The 21,132-nt window shown below is 38.8% G+C and overlaps 2 protein-coding genes across 3 annotated transcripts; both read right to left on the bottom strand.

The window, feature by feature from the left end:
• Positions 1 to 659: 659 nt before the first annotated feature.
• On the bottom strand, positions 660 to 2,843 carry LOC121853800. Its single transcript, XM_042348174.1, has 2 exons — positions 2,194 to 2,843; positions 660 to 1,250 (listed from the first exon to the last, which is right to left on the bottom strand). Exons 1-2 carry the CDS (start codon positions 2,502 to 2,504, stop codon positions 1,160 to 1,162), a joined length of 402 nt encoding a protein of 133 aa, XP_042204108.1. The 5' UTR covers positions 2,505 to 2,843; the 3' UTR covers positions 660 to 1,159.
• A 5,338-nt stretch (positions 2,844 to 8,181) lies between these two features.
• Positions 8,182 to 19,183, bottom strand: LOC121853796. Of its 2 annotated transcripts, none has more exons than XM_042348164.1 (3): positions 18,945 to 19,183; positions 15,709 to 16,005; positions 8,182 to 8,606 (listed from the first exon to the last, which is right to left on the bottom strand). In XM_042348164.1, the coding sequence occupies exons 2-3, from the start codon at positions 15,972 to 15,974 to the stop codon at positions 8,525 to 8,527; spliced, it is 348 nt and encodes a 115-aa protein (XP_042204098.1). In that variant the 5' UTR covers positions 15,975 to 16,005; positions 18,945 to 19,183; the 3' UTR covers positions 8,182 to 8,524. The 2 variants fall into 2 exon arrangements, with proteins under 2 accessions (XP_042204098.1, XP_042204099.1); XM_042348165.1 differs by having other exon boundaries at positions 19,079 to 19,176.
• Positions 19,184 to 21,132: the final 1,949 nt, after the last annotated feature.

Here is a 21,132-nt window from a genome sequence, read left to right on the forward strand (position 1 = left end):
GAGTAGAAAAAAGGCATTGTGTAGGATTTATATAAGTATTATGAATGAGGTTTTAGGATTATGGGAATAATTTAAAGAGTATGGAAAACATTTTAACAGGATACAATTTTAAGCACAACTGGACAGATATAAAGTTAACGTTATATTGTTATTACTGTGTTTAAACAACTAAAGTCTTTAAGTGTGTAAATAGGCCAATAATTACAACAATTTAAGTTGTAAGAGACACAAGCATCTGTACAATGTGAAAACTATGATCACCGGCAAGAATGTGTGAGTCTAAATAATAATGATCGTCGAACTTGTTTTACTTTCTCTTAACGTTTCCGAGTTAAGTAAATCTCTTATGGATAGTCATACCTGCACTGTTTATACATATGCTGAATCAATGCAAATTTGGATAAACAAAATTAACTGAACAGAAGACCAAACCATAGTATCATACAGTTTTCAAGATAATGTTCATGGGAACAATATCTAAGCCATATATATGTTTTGTTAGCTTTATCATTAGAAGGTGAATGCCATTTGTTTGATATTCAGGGTAAAAAATATTTTTATAGGTAGACGCTTTACAAAACCCATCCTTATGTTATAATATTTTCAATTTATTTAAGATAGAAAAGGAAGATTTTTTTTTTTTACAGAAACGATTAAAAGAGACTAACGCAAATTTATGTGGTATACAATAATAATAACTTCATATTTACATATTGTATATAACATTAGTTTGGATAAACATCAATACATCGGTAAGGCCTTTCCCAACCCCGTGAACTCCTACAAGTTCTACGAGGCCTTTTCTCTCTCACAGCTCAAACATCCTCGTGTTTCCACCCATATTTTATACTGTTGTTGTTGCGTTGTCCTGAGTTTTAGGACCACACCACCGCAGCAGTTGTTCAGGGTACGAAGACGTTCTACTGTAACTTGCTGCATGTGGTTAATGCTTACACCATCCTGAATATCACGTTTCTCCGGGTTATAGGTGATGTTTTATAGATTACTAATCGTAGGTTATAGATGATGTCCTACAACATTCTGTTATGGGAAATCATATGAGTCATGGGTGATGTTCTATAAAGGATCTCCGAATGATAAAGATATTCTGTAGCCTCCTGCTCCTGACGGTTCTCCAGGATGTACTGTACATAGTGTCCTACAGCAACCTGCTCTTCTCCCACCTGCCCTCGTACTTGGCGGCGGTGTGGGCAAGGGACTTCAACAAGGGACCAATCGCATCGTGGGACCTAAATAGAAAAGCAGAGGTCAATAACAAGCCGTTGAGCAAGTGTACATAGATGGAGAGAAATGCAACCTTTCCTCACTGATATATGTATAAATAAGTCTCAGTACGATAAGTGCATTAATGGTCTTGACGTTAAACATACATTTTCTCATTTATACAATGTTAGGTTAGGTTAACTCTTCTAAGAAACTATTCATTTAAGTGTAATTTGATGACCTACATAATCGTCAATGGTCGGTCATAGATTTCCTAAAAAGAAATGCGTAGAAGTTTGGTAAATTTGGTTAGATTAACGTTGAGGTTAAGGTTTAATTAGGTCTCAATAGTTTTGGGTGAGTAATTTCTATTCATACTAATCTGTGCTTCTATGTTTTTCTTCTTTGGTAAGAGTCATTAACATGTACAGGGGGTTGATGAGCTTCAAAATAAATACCACGACTCCTGTTGTCTCAATAGGGTTGTCAAAATCCTTCGTCCGTTGCGTCATTATCTAACACAATTTTATAAAGGTAGTGTTTTGGGCGATTGTACATCCTTATACAGGTCAGTCGACTGTGAGGATGACCTGAGGACGTTGACCCTCTATTGAAATATTTGATTAATTTCCCTCCTGTCCTCTCATATTTTTTCTTCTGTTTTGCTTGTGTTTCTTGTCTGTTATCATTGTCTATTATAATTTTTTTAACACCCCCTTTACTCAGTTCTCTTTCCCGTTGGTTTATCTGTTTATCTTTACCGATTTTTTATCTTCTACTTTATGCTTTTGTCTTTTTAACTCGACTCCTTCTATTTGGAATCTGAACGTATAATTATTTGTTTACAATATACTACCCTTTTTTCTGTCTACTTTTTCATTAAGTCGTCATAGTATTTTTTGTCTGTCCTTTGTATGTCTGTTTGTCACTGTTTATCTTTCTGTCACAAGAACCATTACAACACCTCACCTGGCGAAAGATCCCCGCTGGTTGAGGTCGTCCCAGGAATTCGCTAGGATCTGGGTCAGCCAAGGCGTCACCAACAGCCTCTTCCTGCTCGAAATGGACGCCAGTAGATACACAAGTAGGTCGTAGATCAACAGGACGAACACCGTCAGTAGCAAGACCTTACCGACAGTGCTCACATCAACCTGGTTAAAAATACTGGCAAGATCAGATTTTAAAATCTTCAGGGAGCGGAACGATCCTAAAGTCTCATTGGTCGACGAGGAACTTGCCGTGTGATTGGCCGACAAGGGCGCCGCGTCATCGGTTGTCATGGTTACTGTGGCACTGCTTACGTCACGGCGTCACCACAGATTACATCCACTGTTTCAGAACCGTTGCTAATTGTCTTAATTTCCTTAGTGGTTACAAGTGATTGTAGCTGTAACTACTACTTTAACTCTTACGGAAAGAATATTATTGTTAATCACAGACGAATGCTCTTTGCACAATAGAACACTTTTTGTCACGCTGGGTTCAACCTTTCTGAAGTACAGAGTAACAACGCTAGAAAATCAGGTCTCCAGTGTTCAGTAACTTTTATTATATGGCGTGTCTAGAGGGTGTTCGGCCGCCCCTCTTTCCCTGCTGGTGGAAAAAGGACTGAGAGGGAGAGTGGGAAGTTCTGACAAGAAATACTCCGTCACCCCAACGTCATGAATGGTGAAAGTGAAAGTGATACTGGAACCGGATATTAACCAATCTATATAAACGTATACATTAATCACATTTCCTCTTGCGATATAGCACCACTTTTTGGCACTTATCTAGAACAATTAAGTGTTTTAGTGCATATTAATGGCTCAGAAATAAGGGGATAATATAAATATATTCTTATAATGAAGCTTATAATGTTAACAATTTTCTCGTGCCGACCGGAAGTCGGTCAGATCCGGTGCCAGACGTAGAGGTCATGGATGTAAGTTGAGAGACGGTAGAGGTTATGGGGGTGTACCATGATGTGGAGGTGTACCATGAGGTCATGGAGGTGTACCTGAGGTCGTAAAGGTGTGCCATGAGGTAGTGGTGTGCCATGAGGTCGTAGAGGTGTACCATAAGGTCGTAGAGGTGTGCCATGAGGTAGTGGAGGTGTACCATGAGGTCGTGGAGGTGTACCATGAAGTAGCGCAGTGAGGGGGGTCACTCTCCTTGACTCCACCACTTCACCATTGTTCACTACTGTTCATGTTCAGTGCAGACACCACTTAACGTGCCAAGCAGTGAAAGGCACACACGGTCTCTCTCTCTCTCTCTCTCTCTCTCTCTCTCTTATATACAGGGTGACTACAAAAATGATCTTACTTGATTTTAAATATTTATGATAAAGATACTAAGAATGGTAGAGCAAAAAGCGCGTTGGTAAACTACCAACACAGATCACTACCAACATAACGTAATAAACAAACTACTGTACTGTATGTACCATTAACCTTTGGTGGTGATTTGTGATGGTAGTTCTGCCTGGTGGAAGTCTAAGGAAGCATTGCTTTGAATAAAGTTTTCTCTTGTTTCTTTTGTTACTTGCTATCGAAATATGACTATAAAATATAGTTGTATTTATCTCATTATGTATTTTTTTTATTCAGTTGATAAACTGAGTTAAACAGAATAAGAACAACATTATCAAAATATCTTCACAGCTGCCTGACACTTCAAGACAATGAGGACAGAGTTTGGAAATGTTTCAGAGGTTCATGACCAGCGGTGATACGTGTTCGTTGCAATGAATTCGTTCATATGGGATAATAGTCTTTATAAATGGAAGAGTAAATGTTTCTTATGCGCATAGAATAATTTCAGTTGAAAAAAATAAATAATTACAAGGGTTCTAGACCAGCGACTCAGTTATTTCGTAAATTCAAAGAGAGGGATACAATCGAAGCCTTCTCACAGTAACGAGACAAGATCATTCAGCCCCCATGAAACTCCAGCACCTGCTACGAGATGTCTTATGAATCAATGTCATGAACCGTGGCGGTCAGTTTTGTTGCCGCTGTTGTGTTAAGAAGACAAGTGTCACAGTGTAGTTAAAAGGTGTCATCTTTGGTGAGGGAATATATAATAAGAGGTAAGTAGTGGTCAAAACAGGTCGTATTGGTTAAGAACGATGTGTTAAATATGAGAATGTACAGTATAGTTGGCTACACGGTAAGGATGTAGCCTAATAGCTGTGGGCCTGAGCTAAACAGCCAATAACGCAACCAACAGCTAACTCTGTATAACATTACCTTATTTCCCTTCACTAAAAACTCTTAATGTTATTGCACGAAAAACACACAAGTCACATATCGCAAGGACTTAACGGAACACATAGACATATTATTTTAGTTAAATGAGAAATAAACGAATTTCTTCCAGTGTGTTTACAATATGGCGTCTTGGTCCACCCGCTGCCAGTGAAAACATACGAAAGAACTGTTGATATTTCCTTACAATAGATAAAATTATTATGAATACGATTCAGACATAATTGTGCTTAGGAATGATACATGAATTGAGTATTTGAATAATTTTAACTTTTATAAAACTGTAATCCCTTCACTCCCGTCCTATGTTTACGGTATCAGCTGGTGAAGCGATGGAAGAAATATCGTAAGCTGAAATTTAAAACCATAGCGCATCATATGTAAGCTATTTACCACAAGTGAAGAGTTTGGAAGAGCAACTTACCTATTCTTAGGAACAATCCAAGGAAACCTAACTTAATCTAAACGAATGTCTTAAGAAGGTACATCTAATTTAACCTAACTTAATTTAACAAATCCAAACCTAACAACCTAACCTAACTAAACCTAACAACAGAAATTGAACTATTTAAGCCTAGTCTAATCTAACCTAACCATGCTGACCTAACATTATGGCCTTGTACTATTTTGAAGTTAGAGTTGGACATGTTGGATATGTCACGTCCTTGGGTAAAACTGTAGGAGGCTCCCGCTTAGAGGAAGGAATTTTCGTATGAAACTTTGGATGAAAATTGAGTTCACACTTATGAATTTCTCACGTAAGCCACATATTTCCGACCAGTTGCTGTGAGAAACTATGTACAGTATGTATGTAGTGATGTCAAAGTAAGGGGCCACAGCCATTAAGCGAATATTTACCATTCCTGGAGCAGCTGGGTAACATCAGAACACATTGTTCGATTTCGTTCAAATTTTCTAGATATTCTTAGGATGATAGTAAGTAATAAAAACACCAACAATGGGCTCACATAGAGTATATTAAAGCCCAGAGCCTAGAAAGATAACTGAAGCCTAACAATGAGCAGGACTATGAGGAGAAGTAAGGGGTAAAATGGCATACGAGTATTTGGCATCGCACGTTTATGAGAAAATGTCTTGGAAAACTATTCCTAATTAAATTAATTAGAATCACAGCACCAGAAGACTGTCAGTGTATGTTTGTCAGTGAATTAGTCCTTGGAGTTCTTGTACTTCGCTGTGTCAAATTATTTCGAGGAGCTGTAATTATCCGTGTTTCTGTTTATAGAATTTTTGTTTATATATCAATAAGGTTGTACATAATAAAAGTAATGAAAGCAAAAGTGTGGCCTCATTCATGATTGTTGTTTCAGGCAGGATGGTCCCTGGCCCAAGACGAGTAGTGACTCCAGGGTTTCCTCTACCACCATGGCAAGGTGAGCACTATTACTACTGCTGCTCTTATTGTGGCATGATGGACAAGTATCTTTATATATTTTTGGAGTTAACTGCAAATAATGTTATTGTCATGGTTGTTCCTGTTAGTTGAAGAGTACAATTGTTAATAAGTATTAAGGAGACAGTTGCCACCTTATTTTTTTTGGGAGAGAAGGGCAAAATATTAAAAAAATTGTAATGCAATGGGAGAGAGAGAAAATTTCGGAATGTGAAATATATTCGGTTATCCTTCAGAACTTCATGGCCTTATTATCAAGACTCCCTAATGATGACAGACAACATGAACCAACTAAACCAAACTTAATGATCTTACATATCTATTGATTTGTTTAAATTTGGTTGGTTTCTGTCGCAGCCTCACAACTGTTGCCATTTCGTAAGAACACTTTTAATGGTACTACAGTACAGTAGGTTCATGGTCATTATTTGATCCTCTCCCACCGAATAAGCATTTTTACTTTAAAACAAACCTATCCTTGAGATCCTTCCAATGTATTGCACTGATGCTGTATAAGTGGCAACTTTCTCTTTACGAATTTTTTTATAGGAGTACTGTAATGCGGGATAGAGAGTTGATTTGATTGTTTTTTTCCAGGCGGGTGAAAGTTTACAGCTCCTCGAGGGACCGTAACACACCACAACACACCACACTTAATGTATGTCCAGATCAGTTTTAAATACAGTATTAGTTATCATTGCTCTTGTACTTGCTTGGGAATCTTGCATCTCCGCTGAGTAAGTCGCCGTTATCTCCCGTCTTGAAGATCGGGATCACGTTTGCTATATGAAGTCACTCGGGAAATTTTCTTGATTCTATGAGTTTCTAGATAGTGACTGACTTTTATGATTATTCAATAAATTTCTGGAACTTTGAATTCCTTTTCGCCATTAATACATTATGCATCCTCTGATAACTGGCATGTTTTACAGTGTTTCTTGTTATTACCAAAGATCGGATCCAGATTGAATCAGAATATGCAACAATAATTTTTAACGCAGTTTTTGCAATACAGGACTAAACTTGGATCCAATCACACCTTGGTGATCCTTCCCAGAACTAGGAAGGCATTCTTAGTTATCTTGTTCTTCCTTAATACCTCCAGTTATGACCTTCCACTCATGCGCTGGTAATTATTTGAAGAGAACACAATATTTCCACTTGACTGTCATGTTTTGCTTTTTGAATATATTTCATCGTAAAATATGGTGCTCCATCGCAGGCACGAATTGTTCCAAAATGTTGTCTTGAGATTTTTTATTAGAATTTGGAAGCACGTGGCTGCATCCTATTGAGAAGAAAGCATATAAACTTGCTGGTGGATGTTTATAGTTATCACACGTGGCATATTTACATTAGTTTCTAGATGGACAAAGTCTCTTAAGATTTTCAATGGGTTACTGGTTCACTCATCAGTGATTGAGTACCTAACTTTACAGTTGGGGAAAGTGAAGCTGATTGAGTGCACTGCTGGCCAAACTGCCCCTTTATGTACAATCACTCCAAAAGGTATCTTTACAGAGGGGTCCGATGAATTTCAAAATAAACACTGCGGCTCCTCTTGTCTCGGTAGGGTTGTCAAAATCCTTCGTCGGTTGTGTCATATTGTCTCATACAAAATCTTAAAGATACCTTTTGGAGTGACTGTACCTAAAACAGAGTTAGTAGTATAAGACATTAAACTGTGTCATATACCTACGGGATTCATTTTCATAAGGCTGCGGTGCCGAGATGGGAAGTATGATGTGTTTCTGCTCAGTCAGTTTGTACACACACTACTACTACTACTTTGCTGTCACTCGGAGTAAAGTATGACGATCACCCAGCTATGATACAATGATATGAGTTATTTTGGGTGTCACCTACGTTTGTGAGTTCTGAGGTGACTAAAGAGGCCGATACGGGACCGGCAGGGTCGTTCACAGACGTTGCATATGTCGGGGGGCTACATCTGGTGTGGGAGATAATTCAGAAAATGATACAATAAATAATTTATTAAGGTTAATATAATAGAGTATACAGAAGTAAACTTGATATATGTTGATAAAGTAAATAAATTGTAGCAACGAAGATATAGAAATCTTAAAATAAGTAGTAAAATAATATTCATGAGTCACAAACAAACAAATATTAACACAAGAAAATTACAAAGCAATCGTACTTGTGATGCTGATGCTGCAGGCTTGTCGGAGATTCTTTATTTCCAGTGAACATATATATATGTATATATATATATATATATATATATATATATATATATATATATATATATATATATATATATATAAACTGATTATTAGCAGAAATTAAATTTCCGTTTAACTTAGTACAACATTGTCTTCAACTTATGATAATCAAGGGATAATAAACAGTCACAATAGAAGTGGAAAGCTCTTTGTACATGATGTGGTAAACAACTTGTTATATTTGACCAGGGTTGTATTGCATTGAATACTCCGCTGTGGATGTAAGGTTATTGACTAAGGAATTACAGTACTCGTTTTCTTAGCACTAATGAAGTCCAGCGTCGTGTGTTGGTGGATATGTGATGATATTGGGGTTGTCTGTTTGAGCAGTGTTGTGGTATTGTAACTCGTAACAGTGTGTATTATGATGTGTTGCTGTTACAATACTCTCACTGTCGATGCCGTCTTTCTCTGTATTTTGTGAAGGCGTCTTTCAGGAGCTTCAGGACGTAGCCAACATTGTCGAAATCCCTGCGGGTGATAAACAATATGGATAATTGATAAAGAAATTCTGATAATTCAACACTTAAAGATAAGGGGGAAGATATGAGATTTGATAAAGTTTATGAACGAAAAAAACTGCAACAGAGGTTAAATGATAAAATGCAAAAATATGAAAAGACTATATGGAATAGACACACTTAATAAAAGAGGACATACGGGAATATTGAAGTGTTCTTATGCACCTAAACTATCTATTGCCGTTTTTTTTGTAACCCTGTATAAAGTAAATACTGCTCCTTATCTCAACAAAGGTCTGAATTTCAATTTACATATTTTTTTCTCGTGTTTTTCTGCTTTGATCCTGAATTTCTTTTAAAACATGAAGAATGAGCAAATTAAACCAAACAAACCCAACCTGACCAATTTAACCAACCTAACCTTACCAAACTTAACTAAGAGATCTTCTAAAATCGTTAAATTAGGCCGAGTTTGGTTGGTTAATGACATTTTTCATTCATGGTTTAATATCCCGGTCTCACTTTCTCTCAGCCTCTCTCTACACTCTCAGTGCTGCTCTATACAAGGGAACTTTACTTGTGATTCGAAGTTCAAATATATTTTACTAAATATTTCTGCAGTGAGTCATTTCAATCCACCTCAAAACATAGTATCTGAAAGTTCTGCCAAAAATGTCAGGAAATATTCGCGTTCAAGAAGTTCTCAGTATTATCAAATGTATGCAGACAAGTATATTGGCTCAGTTACCCCTGAACGTGCTCTCTGGTTTTCAGTTTCGCAGGATAACTAAGGTTAACGGGTCTCTTAAATGTACTGAAAGGAAAGTGAAGAAAAATTACCCAAGACTAACAAGGCTTATTAACGCTTTTTAAAGATTACATTATTTTTTTAAATTACATAATATATTGTAATTCAAAGGCGCCAACTTCATCAAACCGATCCTTTGTATTGAACTCCTCTAAGGCTTTCAAATTGAGGTACACCTGAGGGTAAGTTTATGTTCTCAGTGGCATACATGTATTTTGTGTACAGTAGATGCTTTTTTCTCTCTAAAATTATGTGCTTTTTCCCATGAGACATGTTTTGGCATTGAACTTCACGAGGCAGACAACTATTCAACTGTTTAGTTAGTCGTTAAAACATGCAATAAAAAGTAAGCAGTGGAGAAGTTGAGAAGTGTAAGCGTTTCTGAAGGCAATAATAACTTCCATGAGGTCCCAGGATACAGCAAAAATTCGTACTCTTGATCGCTGGGCTGAGGCTTTGGGCAAATAGCTTTATGCTTATTGGTGTCTCCGGTGGTTTCAATGAGCTTAGAACCCAGCTTATTCAGGAACTTTAGGGCCTTGGTGCCTCAGGTTTCCAGAGACTGATCCAGTTAGGCTAAAGTAATGTTGAAGGATCAGATTCGTGTACTTTCCCTCCTTCTGGTTTTCCCTAAGGCTTGCTGCCCTCCCCATTCCTGCTGCACTCAGGTGAAGGTAAGTGGACGTCAGAGTGGAAGCACATGTGTTGTCCAACAACAGCTGCTTACTATCCTTCCAGTGGTCAGCGTGATACCGTCTGGAGACTGGTTATCGGATCTATAGACCTGCAGTTCCCTATGCGCTGGGCACCCCGTAGTTTGGTTGACTCCTCTTGATTATGCCACATAGTTTCTTGTGCCTTCTATGCCAATCCCCGGAAGTTCCACATACGAAGGCGTGGCTTCTATGTTGGTCTGCCTGTTGGTTGCCATAGATACATTTGTGAACAGTATGGAGGAGAACCTCAAAACTAAGGGCCATTCCAACAAGGAGGACCTGAAGATCGAGGCGAGCGGCTAAAGAGGAGTTTGGGGTTGCCAGAAGAAAATCCCCAGCATGTGGAGCACTCACTGCCCGCAGACAAGCTCTCTCCAAGTAGTTGGTGTTCTCTGAAGCATATCCAGCGCATTTTCCTCTAAGATGGTTTTGTCCTTTGGGAGAGTTAGTTTAGTTACTTGGGATGTGACGGTCTCCCACTGAGAACTACCTCCCTGAACTTTGGATCGTTTACTCATGCTATCACTCTCAGATGTTCTGGGATCATCATCTTCACCATTTCGTTTGATTCCAGGCAAATATGATTTGGGAGGTTTTTTGCATATGCCAACTGCTCCAAGGCGGACAGGGAGAATTCCTTCTTCTCACTTGGATTCGTCCAAGGAGACGTTCACAGCTTTTGTGAACATGGCTCTAAGAAGCTCATTGTACTCTCCTTGTATTGTATGTGACTGTTGACCTATGGAGCACACCTGAGGACGTACGTCAGTTTGGACAAAAAGAGGCTCTTCATTAGGAGATACAAGGCAACGTGGGCATCCAGTGGACATAGATATATAATACATTATGTGCGTGTGGGTGTGTGTTTTCATAATACATTTCCATAGTTATGAATATAGAGAACTGAAATTTAATAGGGTGGTGCGGGTGGCGTAAGGGATAGTCGCACATCTCCTGTCCCTCCACCCAGGCGAAGTCGAGTCCAGTAATTCAGCGAGTATGTAACTGAACATTAACCAACATGATTCAGACTCAGTCAAGTTTAGTACTGTTTAAGTGTGCGCATTTGTGTTTATGTACATATGTACGCATAGGTGTTTATGTGCATATGTATACATTTGTGTTTAAGTACATGTGTAAACATGTTTGTGCATAGGTATATGTATATGAGTACATATGTATGCCTATGTATTTGTAAGAGTACATAAGCATACAATTGTGTGTATCTATGTGTTATTTACAAGTGTGACAATGATCTGGATGTGTGTGTGAGCACATACACACATACGCACACAACCATGGATCCCGTGAGTTTCTGGGCATGAGGTGGAACAAAGAACCCATATGAGTACACCAATCATTCAACACACATACAGACACAGACACACTGTATACGTACGTCCGTCTGGGAGATACAATGACAAGAGAAAGTAAAGAAATACATGATTATCCTTCCTACATTTCTATCTCTCGTATTCGGACAGTTGGACTTAGCAATCGGGAGTGTATGTACTGTATATCGATCTACCTGTAATGAAAACATGTGTATGTTCATAGGACAGTCGTGTCAAATAAAATTCGTCCATCAATATTTAGCGGATTTCTACGATGGCCAAGACTGGTTTTTATTTTCGCTTATTTATAATACATACGCAAGGATTAAAATTGCTAAATATATATGACATCATTGTCTGTCTATTTCGTATTCTCCTGTTTTTTTAAGTTTATAATAAAATGCAATTTGTTCAAGGGTACGTCATGCCCTACTGCCGTGAAACCTTCGGTGTGAACTATTCCTCCCAAACTGATAGTATGTAATATTGCCTTCAACCCGAGGATGTGGAGTAATTGCGTTCTGTGTTGTGGTATGTGGTACAGCGTTCAAGTTGTCAGTATGTGGTGTTGCATGTCAGTTGTCAATATATAGTGCTGCAAGTAAGGTGTCATTATGTGGTTCTGTACTGTATGTAAGCTGTCAATATGTGGTACTGTTTTCAAGCTGTTCATATATATAATGTACTGCACTCAAGCTGCCATTGTATAGTTCTGCGGTCAAGCTGTCAATATCTAGAAATTAACTCAAGCTGTCAGTGTATGGTTCCGTGGTTAAGCTGTCAATATGTAGCAGTGAATTCAAGCTGGCAATATGTGACAATACCCTCAAGATCTCAACTGAATAAAATCGAATGACAAGATAATTCCCAAGTGTGCCGATGTCCTCTGACTGGTTAATATTTAGCATTATAATCAAGCTACTAATATTTGGTACTGTACTCGAGCTGTTACTATGGTTAACAGTATACTACACAGATGTTGTCAATACGTGTCGCTGCACTTACTGTAGACTGTAAATTTCTGGTAATGTCGAATGCAAATTGTAGTTTACGGCGTCACGGAGTATAGGTTTGTAGAGCAGAGGATCTTCTCGGTGTAGCTGACCGTGAATTAGTCCTCCAAGCCCGGTAATTGTGATGATAGAAGTGTGTAGGGGTGTGGTGGTGTGTGTTCATGCTCGTGTGCTAGTGTTGGGGGCGTGGACGTGTGTTCATGATGGTAACGGTAGTGGTGAGGTGTAGTGGTGATGTCTGGTACTGGTGAGGTGGTGTGGTGATGTCTGGTATTGGTGTGGTGGTGGTGTATGGTGGAGGTATGGTGGTGATGTGGTGAGGATGTGTGGAGAGGTGTAGTGAGGGTGTGTTGTAGGTGAGGAGTTGGTCTTTTTATTGGTAGTGAGGAGGTGGTGTGTAGTGGTGGTCGAGGTATGGTGGAGGTGTGGTGGTGGTGTTGTGTGGTGGTGGGAGAAGTGTGGTGGAAGTGTGGTGTTTGGTGATGATTTGTGGTAAAGGTGTGGTGGTGGTGGTGGTGCGTAGTAGAGGAGTGAGTGGTGGTGGAAGTGTATAGTGGAGGTATGGTGATAATGGTACAAAGGAGATGGGTGTGAGTGTGAGAGGAAGGGCAAGGAGAGGGGCGCGGCGGGGAACACAAGCAGACAGAAAGAAAACTGAAGAGACAGAGAGAAGGGAAACAATATGACCCCAAAAAGAAGAGAGTAAAAAATGTACAAACTAAAACATCAAGAATTCATGGAAAGTCACAGCTCGAGCCAGACGGAATCAAAGACAAAAACAGGTAGACATTATGACGCTTCTCATCACCCACATTGACCAACACAGCTTCCAAGTATTCGAGGGAACTGAGATATGTAGGGCAGTAAGATCAACAACCATAACCCGAGGTCGAGAAAGTGGTTGTAGTGAGGGGCGGTGGCTGAGTCCTGCGGTGTCCGAGGCTCAGCAGCGCGTAACGGGGAATGAGAGAATCGGCGCATCTCCCTCTCTGAGGAAGGTGTCGTAATCAACCATCTATGCTACAGATGGATAAGATGATACCAGCAGTAGGTTTAGTGGGGTCCGAAATTCAACGGTAGGTGGAACTGAGGAAGGGTAACTCAGAGTGCTTGACGAAGGTGTGGTTGCCAATACCCAGTCAGGTTGCCTCTTTACTTGACAAATGTATAACAAGTTATGTTTACTATCATCTTGGGAGACATAAAGCTTTGTCCTGATGTTTTCAAAGTTTAGCGGCACTTAATATACAGCATAGGAAGAAAGTACCGACCCAATGCATCTCTGTACCTGGCAGAGTGGCGTTAATCAGCTGTGTGTACTTGTGGGTCAACTAAGTAGGGTAAACAAACAAGACAGAACTCCGTTATGTAAACATGGCGCGAGGGAAGGTCATGGACGGCGTGTTTTGTGTATGGAGTGATTAAGAGAGGTGGTTGCCTGTTGATGGGGGTCAGATACTTTTGGTAGGTGATTAGGGCACCTATGGTAGTGGTGTGGTGAGGTTGTTATTGTAAGGAGTTGTTGTTCGTGGTTAAGGAGGATAGTCCTTATAATGGATGTATGGTAATTATGGTAGAGGATATGGTAATTATGGTAGGTTACTGCTAAAGTAAATTCATAATGTAGGCTTGGTGGTTATGGTTGGAGATTGTTGTAATGAATGGGGGCGTCAGGTAAACACATATCATTGTATTATCTGTGCTACTTACCACTTGACTTTGTTTACAAAAATGATGATTGCAGGTGCATGTTTGTATGTACAGTACTTGCTCAGGTGGGAACACCAATGCTCTCTCTCTCTCTCTCTCTCTCTCTCTCTCTCTCTCTCTCTCTCTCTCTCTCTCTCAGAAACATTGTTAATTACAAATTACTCTCTTAATGTAGCTCTCTTTCTAATATTAGTCACGATGGTGCGACAGTGTTAGAGCCTTCGAGTCACCTATCTCTGTGTGATGTGTATGTGCAGCCCAGCTGTCGTTGGTCGAGGTAATGATTTTAAAACGTCTTCCTCCCCTCCCCCTCCCAAGAGGGCAGCAGGTCATCACACGGCACTGTTTATTTTCTTCCTATTATATCCAGTAACCATGAACACAGTGCGATATATATATATATATATATATATATATATATATATATATATATATATATATATATATATATATATATATATATATATATATATATATATATATATATATATATATATAAGGTCACCCTGTATATTTAAGCCTCTCTCTCTGTCCATGTAATCCAGTTGCCTCTGAAGATGTCTTGAATAAAGACGAAAGCTAAGGTGCTCCGTTGTTTCCCTTTTCCCCGTGTGATTTTATCAAGATATATATTTCTATTAAACTCTTCATTCATAATTAAGTCTTATGATGATCTACGTGATCGTCTATGACTAGTCAGAAGTTAAAAAAAATCATGGAAGTTATCACTATTCGGCAATTATCTCATTTAAAAATGTAGTACCCTTAATGTCATCTCCCTAGGTACTATTCAGGTAATCTCTGGATAAAGGTAAAGCTCCTAGGGGCTGGAAATCTGCCAAGTCAACCTAGTACACAAGAGGGGTAGAAAAAGTGTAGCAGAAAACTACAGGCCAATCAGTCTTACATTCCATGTATGCAAAACAAGAAAATTCTGAGGGACGCCATCGTCCAACACCTGATCAAACAGGCAAATCAACGCATCACAAGTTTCATGGAAAGAAAATCCTGCCTTACAATCTTACGTTCCTTGAAACGGTAACCGACTACATAGATAAAGGTTTACTAGTGAATGTGTTGTACATGGATTTCTCCAAGGTGTTTGACAAAGACTTAAATGCACGACTAGCCTATAAGATCCAGGCAAATGGCATCACAGGCAAGATTTTGAAGTGGATTAACAATTGGCTCGAAGACGAGTAACAAAGGGTGGTCATAACGTCAAGCTCGCCAAGTTAATATCCAGAACGAACATAAGGAAATACTTCTTCACACAGTGGGTGGTAGACTTATGGAATCGAGAATAGTATTGGGCTTCAAAATAACCCTAGACAAGACTATCAAGAACAATGGAAGAATCCTACATAGGCCACTGGCGGCCCCCCTTAATGGGTGGTCATTAGGTAAATAAGATAACTCGCGTGTGCCCATCTTCCTACAAGTGCTCTGACCATTTGTCCCTCTGGGTGGTACTGATAACATTAGTTCATTTACAGTCACTCACAAACCCATAACGCATGGCAATATTTACCTTTCTTGGAGGGGTACCCCGGACTGCTCTCGCCACCTCGGGAATATACTTGACCACAGGGGCCAGCCAAAGTACTCGTCCACCCTGGCGATGCCGGTGAAGGAAAGGCCACCGATACCAGCACTGACCGCCATGGCCCCTGCCATTATGACCAGGAAGGCAGTAGTGCCCACCGAGTCTGCCAGGTTGAGGATACTGGTGGAAAAAGAGTCCATGGACGATTTGGTGGAGAGAATGACACTGTTGGCGGATGACAGCATGTCCATCTTGCCCGTAGACTGCGATGCTGACTGCACCCTTTAATGAGTCAAAGTAAATAATGGGACGTTAATAACAGTGAATCATGGATATATATATATATATATATATATATATATATATATATATATATATATATATATATATATATATATATATATATATATATATATATATATATGATAAATAACAGCACAAATGTAGCGGTATGGATAAACAGCAGTACGTTTATTCGAAAACGTTTCGACAAATACTGTATATCTTGTCATCATCAGACCTAAACCATGAAATAAAATACAATATCATCACAAACTTAATATTACTAAAAATTAAATACGACGTAAATTTTGTAGTTTGTGTCTTTACTCCATGTGAATATACAGAGCAATAAATATTAAGAGTAATACAAGCATAGAAACTAAAGGTGGTTACACAAAGATTAGCATACCAGTTAGAAACAAAGTCAGACAGTGTTGGAGTCGTGGGTGCCAATAGGACTGGCTGGACTCTAGCTGAGGAGCGACTCCGCTGTGACCTGTCATGTCGTGGGGGCTAGTGGTGAGGATGGTGAAGTCTGTCGTATTTACAGGGTGGTCGGATATGTGGCTATGATCTCTGATTGTTGAATAATGTGGTTTTGACAACAGTTGCTTTGTTCTGAGTTCAGAGATCATTCATGTAACTGGGAACTCATATTACTAAAATAAATAATTAATTGGTCTTTCAGTAAAACAATGGTTTAACCAGTTTGATGATCAGTGAGTGAGAGTTACTTATTAATCCATTAAACAACTAAAAAATGTTATATGATTATTAATTCAAATAAAATTTAAATAAGATAGTCGATTGACCTGTCAACTAAATCACTAATTGGTTAGTCCGTCCTATTTACTGTCAGTTCATCACATAACGAATAATTATGTCATTGGTTTTGCACATAATTACGAGAATGATTTTTTTTCTCGAAAACTAAGACTGGTGTGTACAGTATATACTGTACTGTAGATGCAATCAAGTAATTAAGCGTAATAATTATTGTAGGGGAATAGCATTAGCTCTAACCTAATCTAACATAGGTAAACCAAATTTAGGTAAAATTTGATTAAGACAGCGAAGGATGTATTTAATGAAAGCATAATGTCACTTTGACCAATATGCAATAACCTACTGTATATTTCTTAAGAGAGTCCTTTGCGTTTTATGGAAAAAATCGAATGATCGGCAGCTGAGTGATGCAAGTATCTAGTCAACCGGTTGGAACAATTTCTGTCTTAAAGCATTCCTCCTGAAGTCCACGACATGATATACTATGTATGTTCGTACAGCCAGACTTCCTCTGCCCCTGACTGTGGTACTGCTGGACACGCACGTACTCAGGGCCGGATTAAGGAGTGGGCAAAGTGGGCAGCTGCCCAGGGGCCTCCACAATCTGGGGGCCTCCACATTTTACAATATTTTATTTATTTGTTTATTCATTTGGATTATTTTTATTTTCATTCTTTAAAATTTATGTTTATCTGTTCCATCACGTAAAACTATGTTCAGAAAGAAGCGTGATAGAAATTAGGCTAGCTACTCCAGGAGTAGTTATAATGAGGGGGGCCTCCACAAAGAGGCTGCCCATGGGCCTCCACAGGTCTAAATCCGGCATTGCACGTACTGTAAACAAACGTGAACACAGACACCATTGGAAAAACACTCACGCAAAAACGAGAGCGGACTAACGCACAAGCTCACACACACACACACACACACACACACACACACACACACACATTTATAAGAAGCCAAATAGACACACAAAACAAAAATATTCAGTGACACAAACGGACAAACACACCGAGCGGAAAAACACACAGGTTAACTTCAATGAACACACACACACACACACACACAAGCGCTCAGAAGTGCGTAAGCACAAATACTCACGCATGTACGCAAGTGCTCATGCACACACATGCACAGAGGTACACGAGTACTAATACATACACACGTACGCACACAGGAATATAAGAACAAGAACAAACACAGACAAATACGGTATGTACACACTCATTTAAAATTTCAATAATGGTGGTGTGGCGGTCGTGGGCTCAAATCCCGGTTCGGTGGTGAGAAGGGTGTCCTCCTGTGTGACCCTTCACCAAATAGTGCAAGTTTTCTGCGGGAACTCCGGTTTCTTTCTGTATTTACACTGAATAATGAAGGTTGTAACACACCAATTGCATAAAAACAACAATAAGCTGATAAGTGATAGAAATGACGAATAAAAGTAAATATCTCTCCACACAAGAACTAAAGTGGAACTAGTGTAGTAAGCGGTAACAAGCAATGACAAGAAACTGGAATGTCACTTACCTACCGGAGTCACGTTCTCACCCACTGAAAACCGTTAGGAGAGCTTTACATAGAACACAGTCTTTACAAAACAGTATACTACATCACCAAGCACATAACTCCTACGGAAGGAGCAGCAGCAGCAAGTAAAAATACCACCCCCTGCGGTAAGTACTGTAATTGTAAAAAAAAGAATAACAGTGTCTCTCGCCTGTCACAAGCAGTTGGAAATTTTCCTTCCCAAAAATGCTGAGGGAAACTCACTCATCGCTCAATCATACGACAAAGACTTTTCGTACATTCCATAACAATTCCTTAAAAAAACAAACATTTTGACTAAACACACATTACAGCTGTTACTGACATGCACAATATCCAAACAACCTTTATAGTAACTTCTGTGGCAATAACTGTAGCAGTTGCAGGAGATCAAAGCATCCAATGTTCAATAAAAACAAGGTAGAACTTCATAACACGAAGTTACCATGTAGCGTCACAACATAGTAATAATAACACCCAGTACTATTGTATTAGGATATTATATTCGCTGTGTTAACAGCAACGGTGATGCAGGAGGGCAAAGTGACGTTTACTCACTAAAAAAAAAAAATAGAGCTTCATACACAAAAATAGTGACTTACCCACAAAATTACAAATTACAAAGGATAACTTCCGTAGAAGTAGTTCAGTATTTCCCGTAGAAGGGAAGCAGAGATGCGTCCTTCACTCACTGACAATCTCTTGTAGAACCTCACTGGCACGCTCCTGAACTCACCAAGGTCAGACGTGAGACTGAACCGCCCACAGACTCGTGGTCGTGGAGTTGAGAAGACTTGCTAGGTAAGCAACTCCCTGAAGCCAGCCAACGCGCACACGGGCGGTGCAACTAACCCACTCCTCCCACCCCACAGTCCACTAGCACTCTTGTTACTACAGGCCGCTGCTGTCATACCGTAACGAATCAATACCGAAGGTGAAACTGGTGTTTTTTAAGGCTCTAAAAAGATTTTGATATGCAAAAAACGTGACGGTACGAATATCTAAAACAAATTAATATAAAAGAAGTAACAAGAGCAGTAGAGTTTTAAACAAGCTCGAGAAGGCAAAAGGTATCTAACTAATGTCATCAATTTTACAGAGTAACGGCACAAAGGCCCCAACAAGATTTATTAAGCATATCAATAATAGAAAGCTGGATTTTTTTTTAAATAAATAATGTCTCAATGATATGAAAGGACTTATTCCAGGTGGTGATAGGATAGTGTAATCTGGATGGATTGTGAATTGTGGCCATTAATCACAATCTAATTTGCATCATGTCAAATAAAGAGCAAATAATTTTTAAAGCAAATTTATTGTGTATTTCATATTATAAACATGTTTAGATTTTTATATAATGAGGGCTTGGGTTCCTCGTAATTTGTAGTATTTATAAATAATGCTCTATGTCCCTTTTAAATTGTAAAGTAACGTTTATAACAACAAGCACGAGTTAAGATTACATCATTACAGGCACTAATTATTCGTTGTGATGATTAAAAAGATGTGAATAGAACATAACTGATAAAAATATAAGGAGGACAGAAGGGATATTATAATTTTGTGCCTAAATTGTAAACCAATTTAAATTATACATCGATAAATCACTGATGCATTGATGATATTTCACCCCTTCAAAATATGATAACACTTGTTCCTGATACTTATCTGGTTATGTGTTGCGATTGTATACTGTACCTATAGGCTATGTTATTTATCTAAGTTCAGTCTTGATACATTATGAAGAATATCAACTCTACAGAAAACAGCCCTGATATGTACAAAATGATTTACGAAACGAATTTATTATTCAGGTTAATTTCAGATATCTTAGGTTTATTGGAGAAATTAGTTTAATCTTATTTATTCAGAATTGGAAATTATGATGATACGGCTGTTGTTTAAATATTTCCTGAGTGTGCGAGATCAGCTGTTCTGTGTTGCTGGTGAACACTGACCGCCATGAAGTGGTCTACTTCACTCAAGGAACGAGCCGTATTTACTTTGATGTACAGTTTGCTGTTGGGCTCACATTTCTCACAGATGAACTCTGACGATCACGCACATACAGTACTATATTAGCGTGTTTTCTAATCATGCGTCGGTCTGGTCTGGTTGTCTGTCTTATGCCAATTTTACGCGTGCCAGTATGGTCGTTGTAAAGTATACGCTGTTAAATGAATCAGCGTTTATTTTAAGGTAAACCTAACTACTTGTACATAAAATTGATAGTGAATGTATGAATGACTGTCAACCAGCAAATAATTAGTAAATTTCCCTGTACTGTACAGTATTTCAATTTCTTTTTCACTAGGTTCATCTCTTTGAATAGTACGATTCATATAATACTCGTATGTCCGCCAACTATTGGTCAACGATTACGGCTACACAGGTGAAAACACACAAGATGCCACTGTTCTTTTAATTGTCTCCAGGAACTAATCAGACTAAATTATCTTGGGATTAGAGAGAAAAAAAGCAAACAAATTAAACCCTGGAAACTCTCTCCCTTCAAAATGCGACAATTTAATAGCGAGACACAGGTATAAGTCATTATCATAGGGAAGAAGACCCAATACATAGGTGTAGGATGACCTACTTATCGAGCGAGATCATAAATTTGACGCTCCTTGCAAGTTCGGTTTGTCTGGGGATGATTGTCTCTCTGAATCAGCATGTAAGTCTCTCGAAATTTGACCCTGGTAAAGGATTATTACCTAAAAGAGAGATGGCTGCCATAGACCAACCAGGCATTAGAATACTCGGATTACCCAAACTGTCATCAATCAC

This window comes from Homarus americanus, unplaced genomic scaffold, assembly GCF_018991925.1.
Source record: "Homarus americanus isolate GMGI-L3 unplaced genomic scaffold, GMGI_Hamer_2.0 scaffold18703, whole genome shotgun sequence".
Classification (NCBI taxonomy): Eukaryota; Metazoa; Arthropoda; class Malacostraca; order Decapoda; family Nephropidae; genus Homarus; species Homarus americanus.

Coding starts and splice junctions, on each gene's coding strand:
- LOC121853800 (XM_042348174.1), bottom strand. CDS start 2,504: ATGACAACCGATGACGCGGCGCCCTTGTCGGCCAATCACACGGCAAGT. Junction 1,251..2,193: donor CAGCGGGGATCTTTCGCCAG/GTGAGGTGTTGT, acceptor TTTTCTATTTAG/GTCCCACGATGCGATTGGTC.
- LOC121853796 (XM_042348164.1), bottom strand. CDS start 15,974: ATGGACATGCTGTCATCCGCCAACAGTGTCATTCTCTCCACCAAATCG. Junction 8,607..15,708: donor GGGGTACCCCTCCAAGAAAG/GTAAATATTGCC, acceptor TATCACCCGCAG/GGATTTCGACAATGTTGGCT.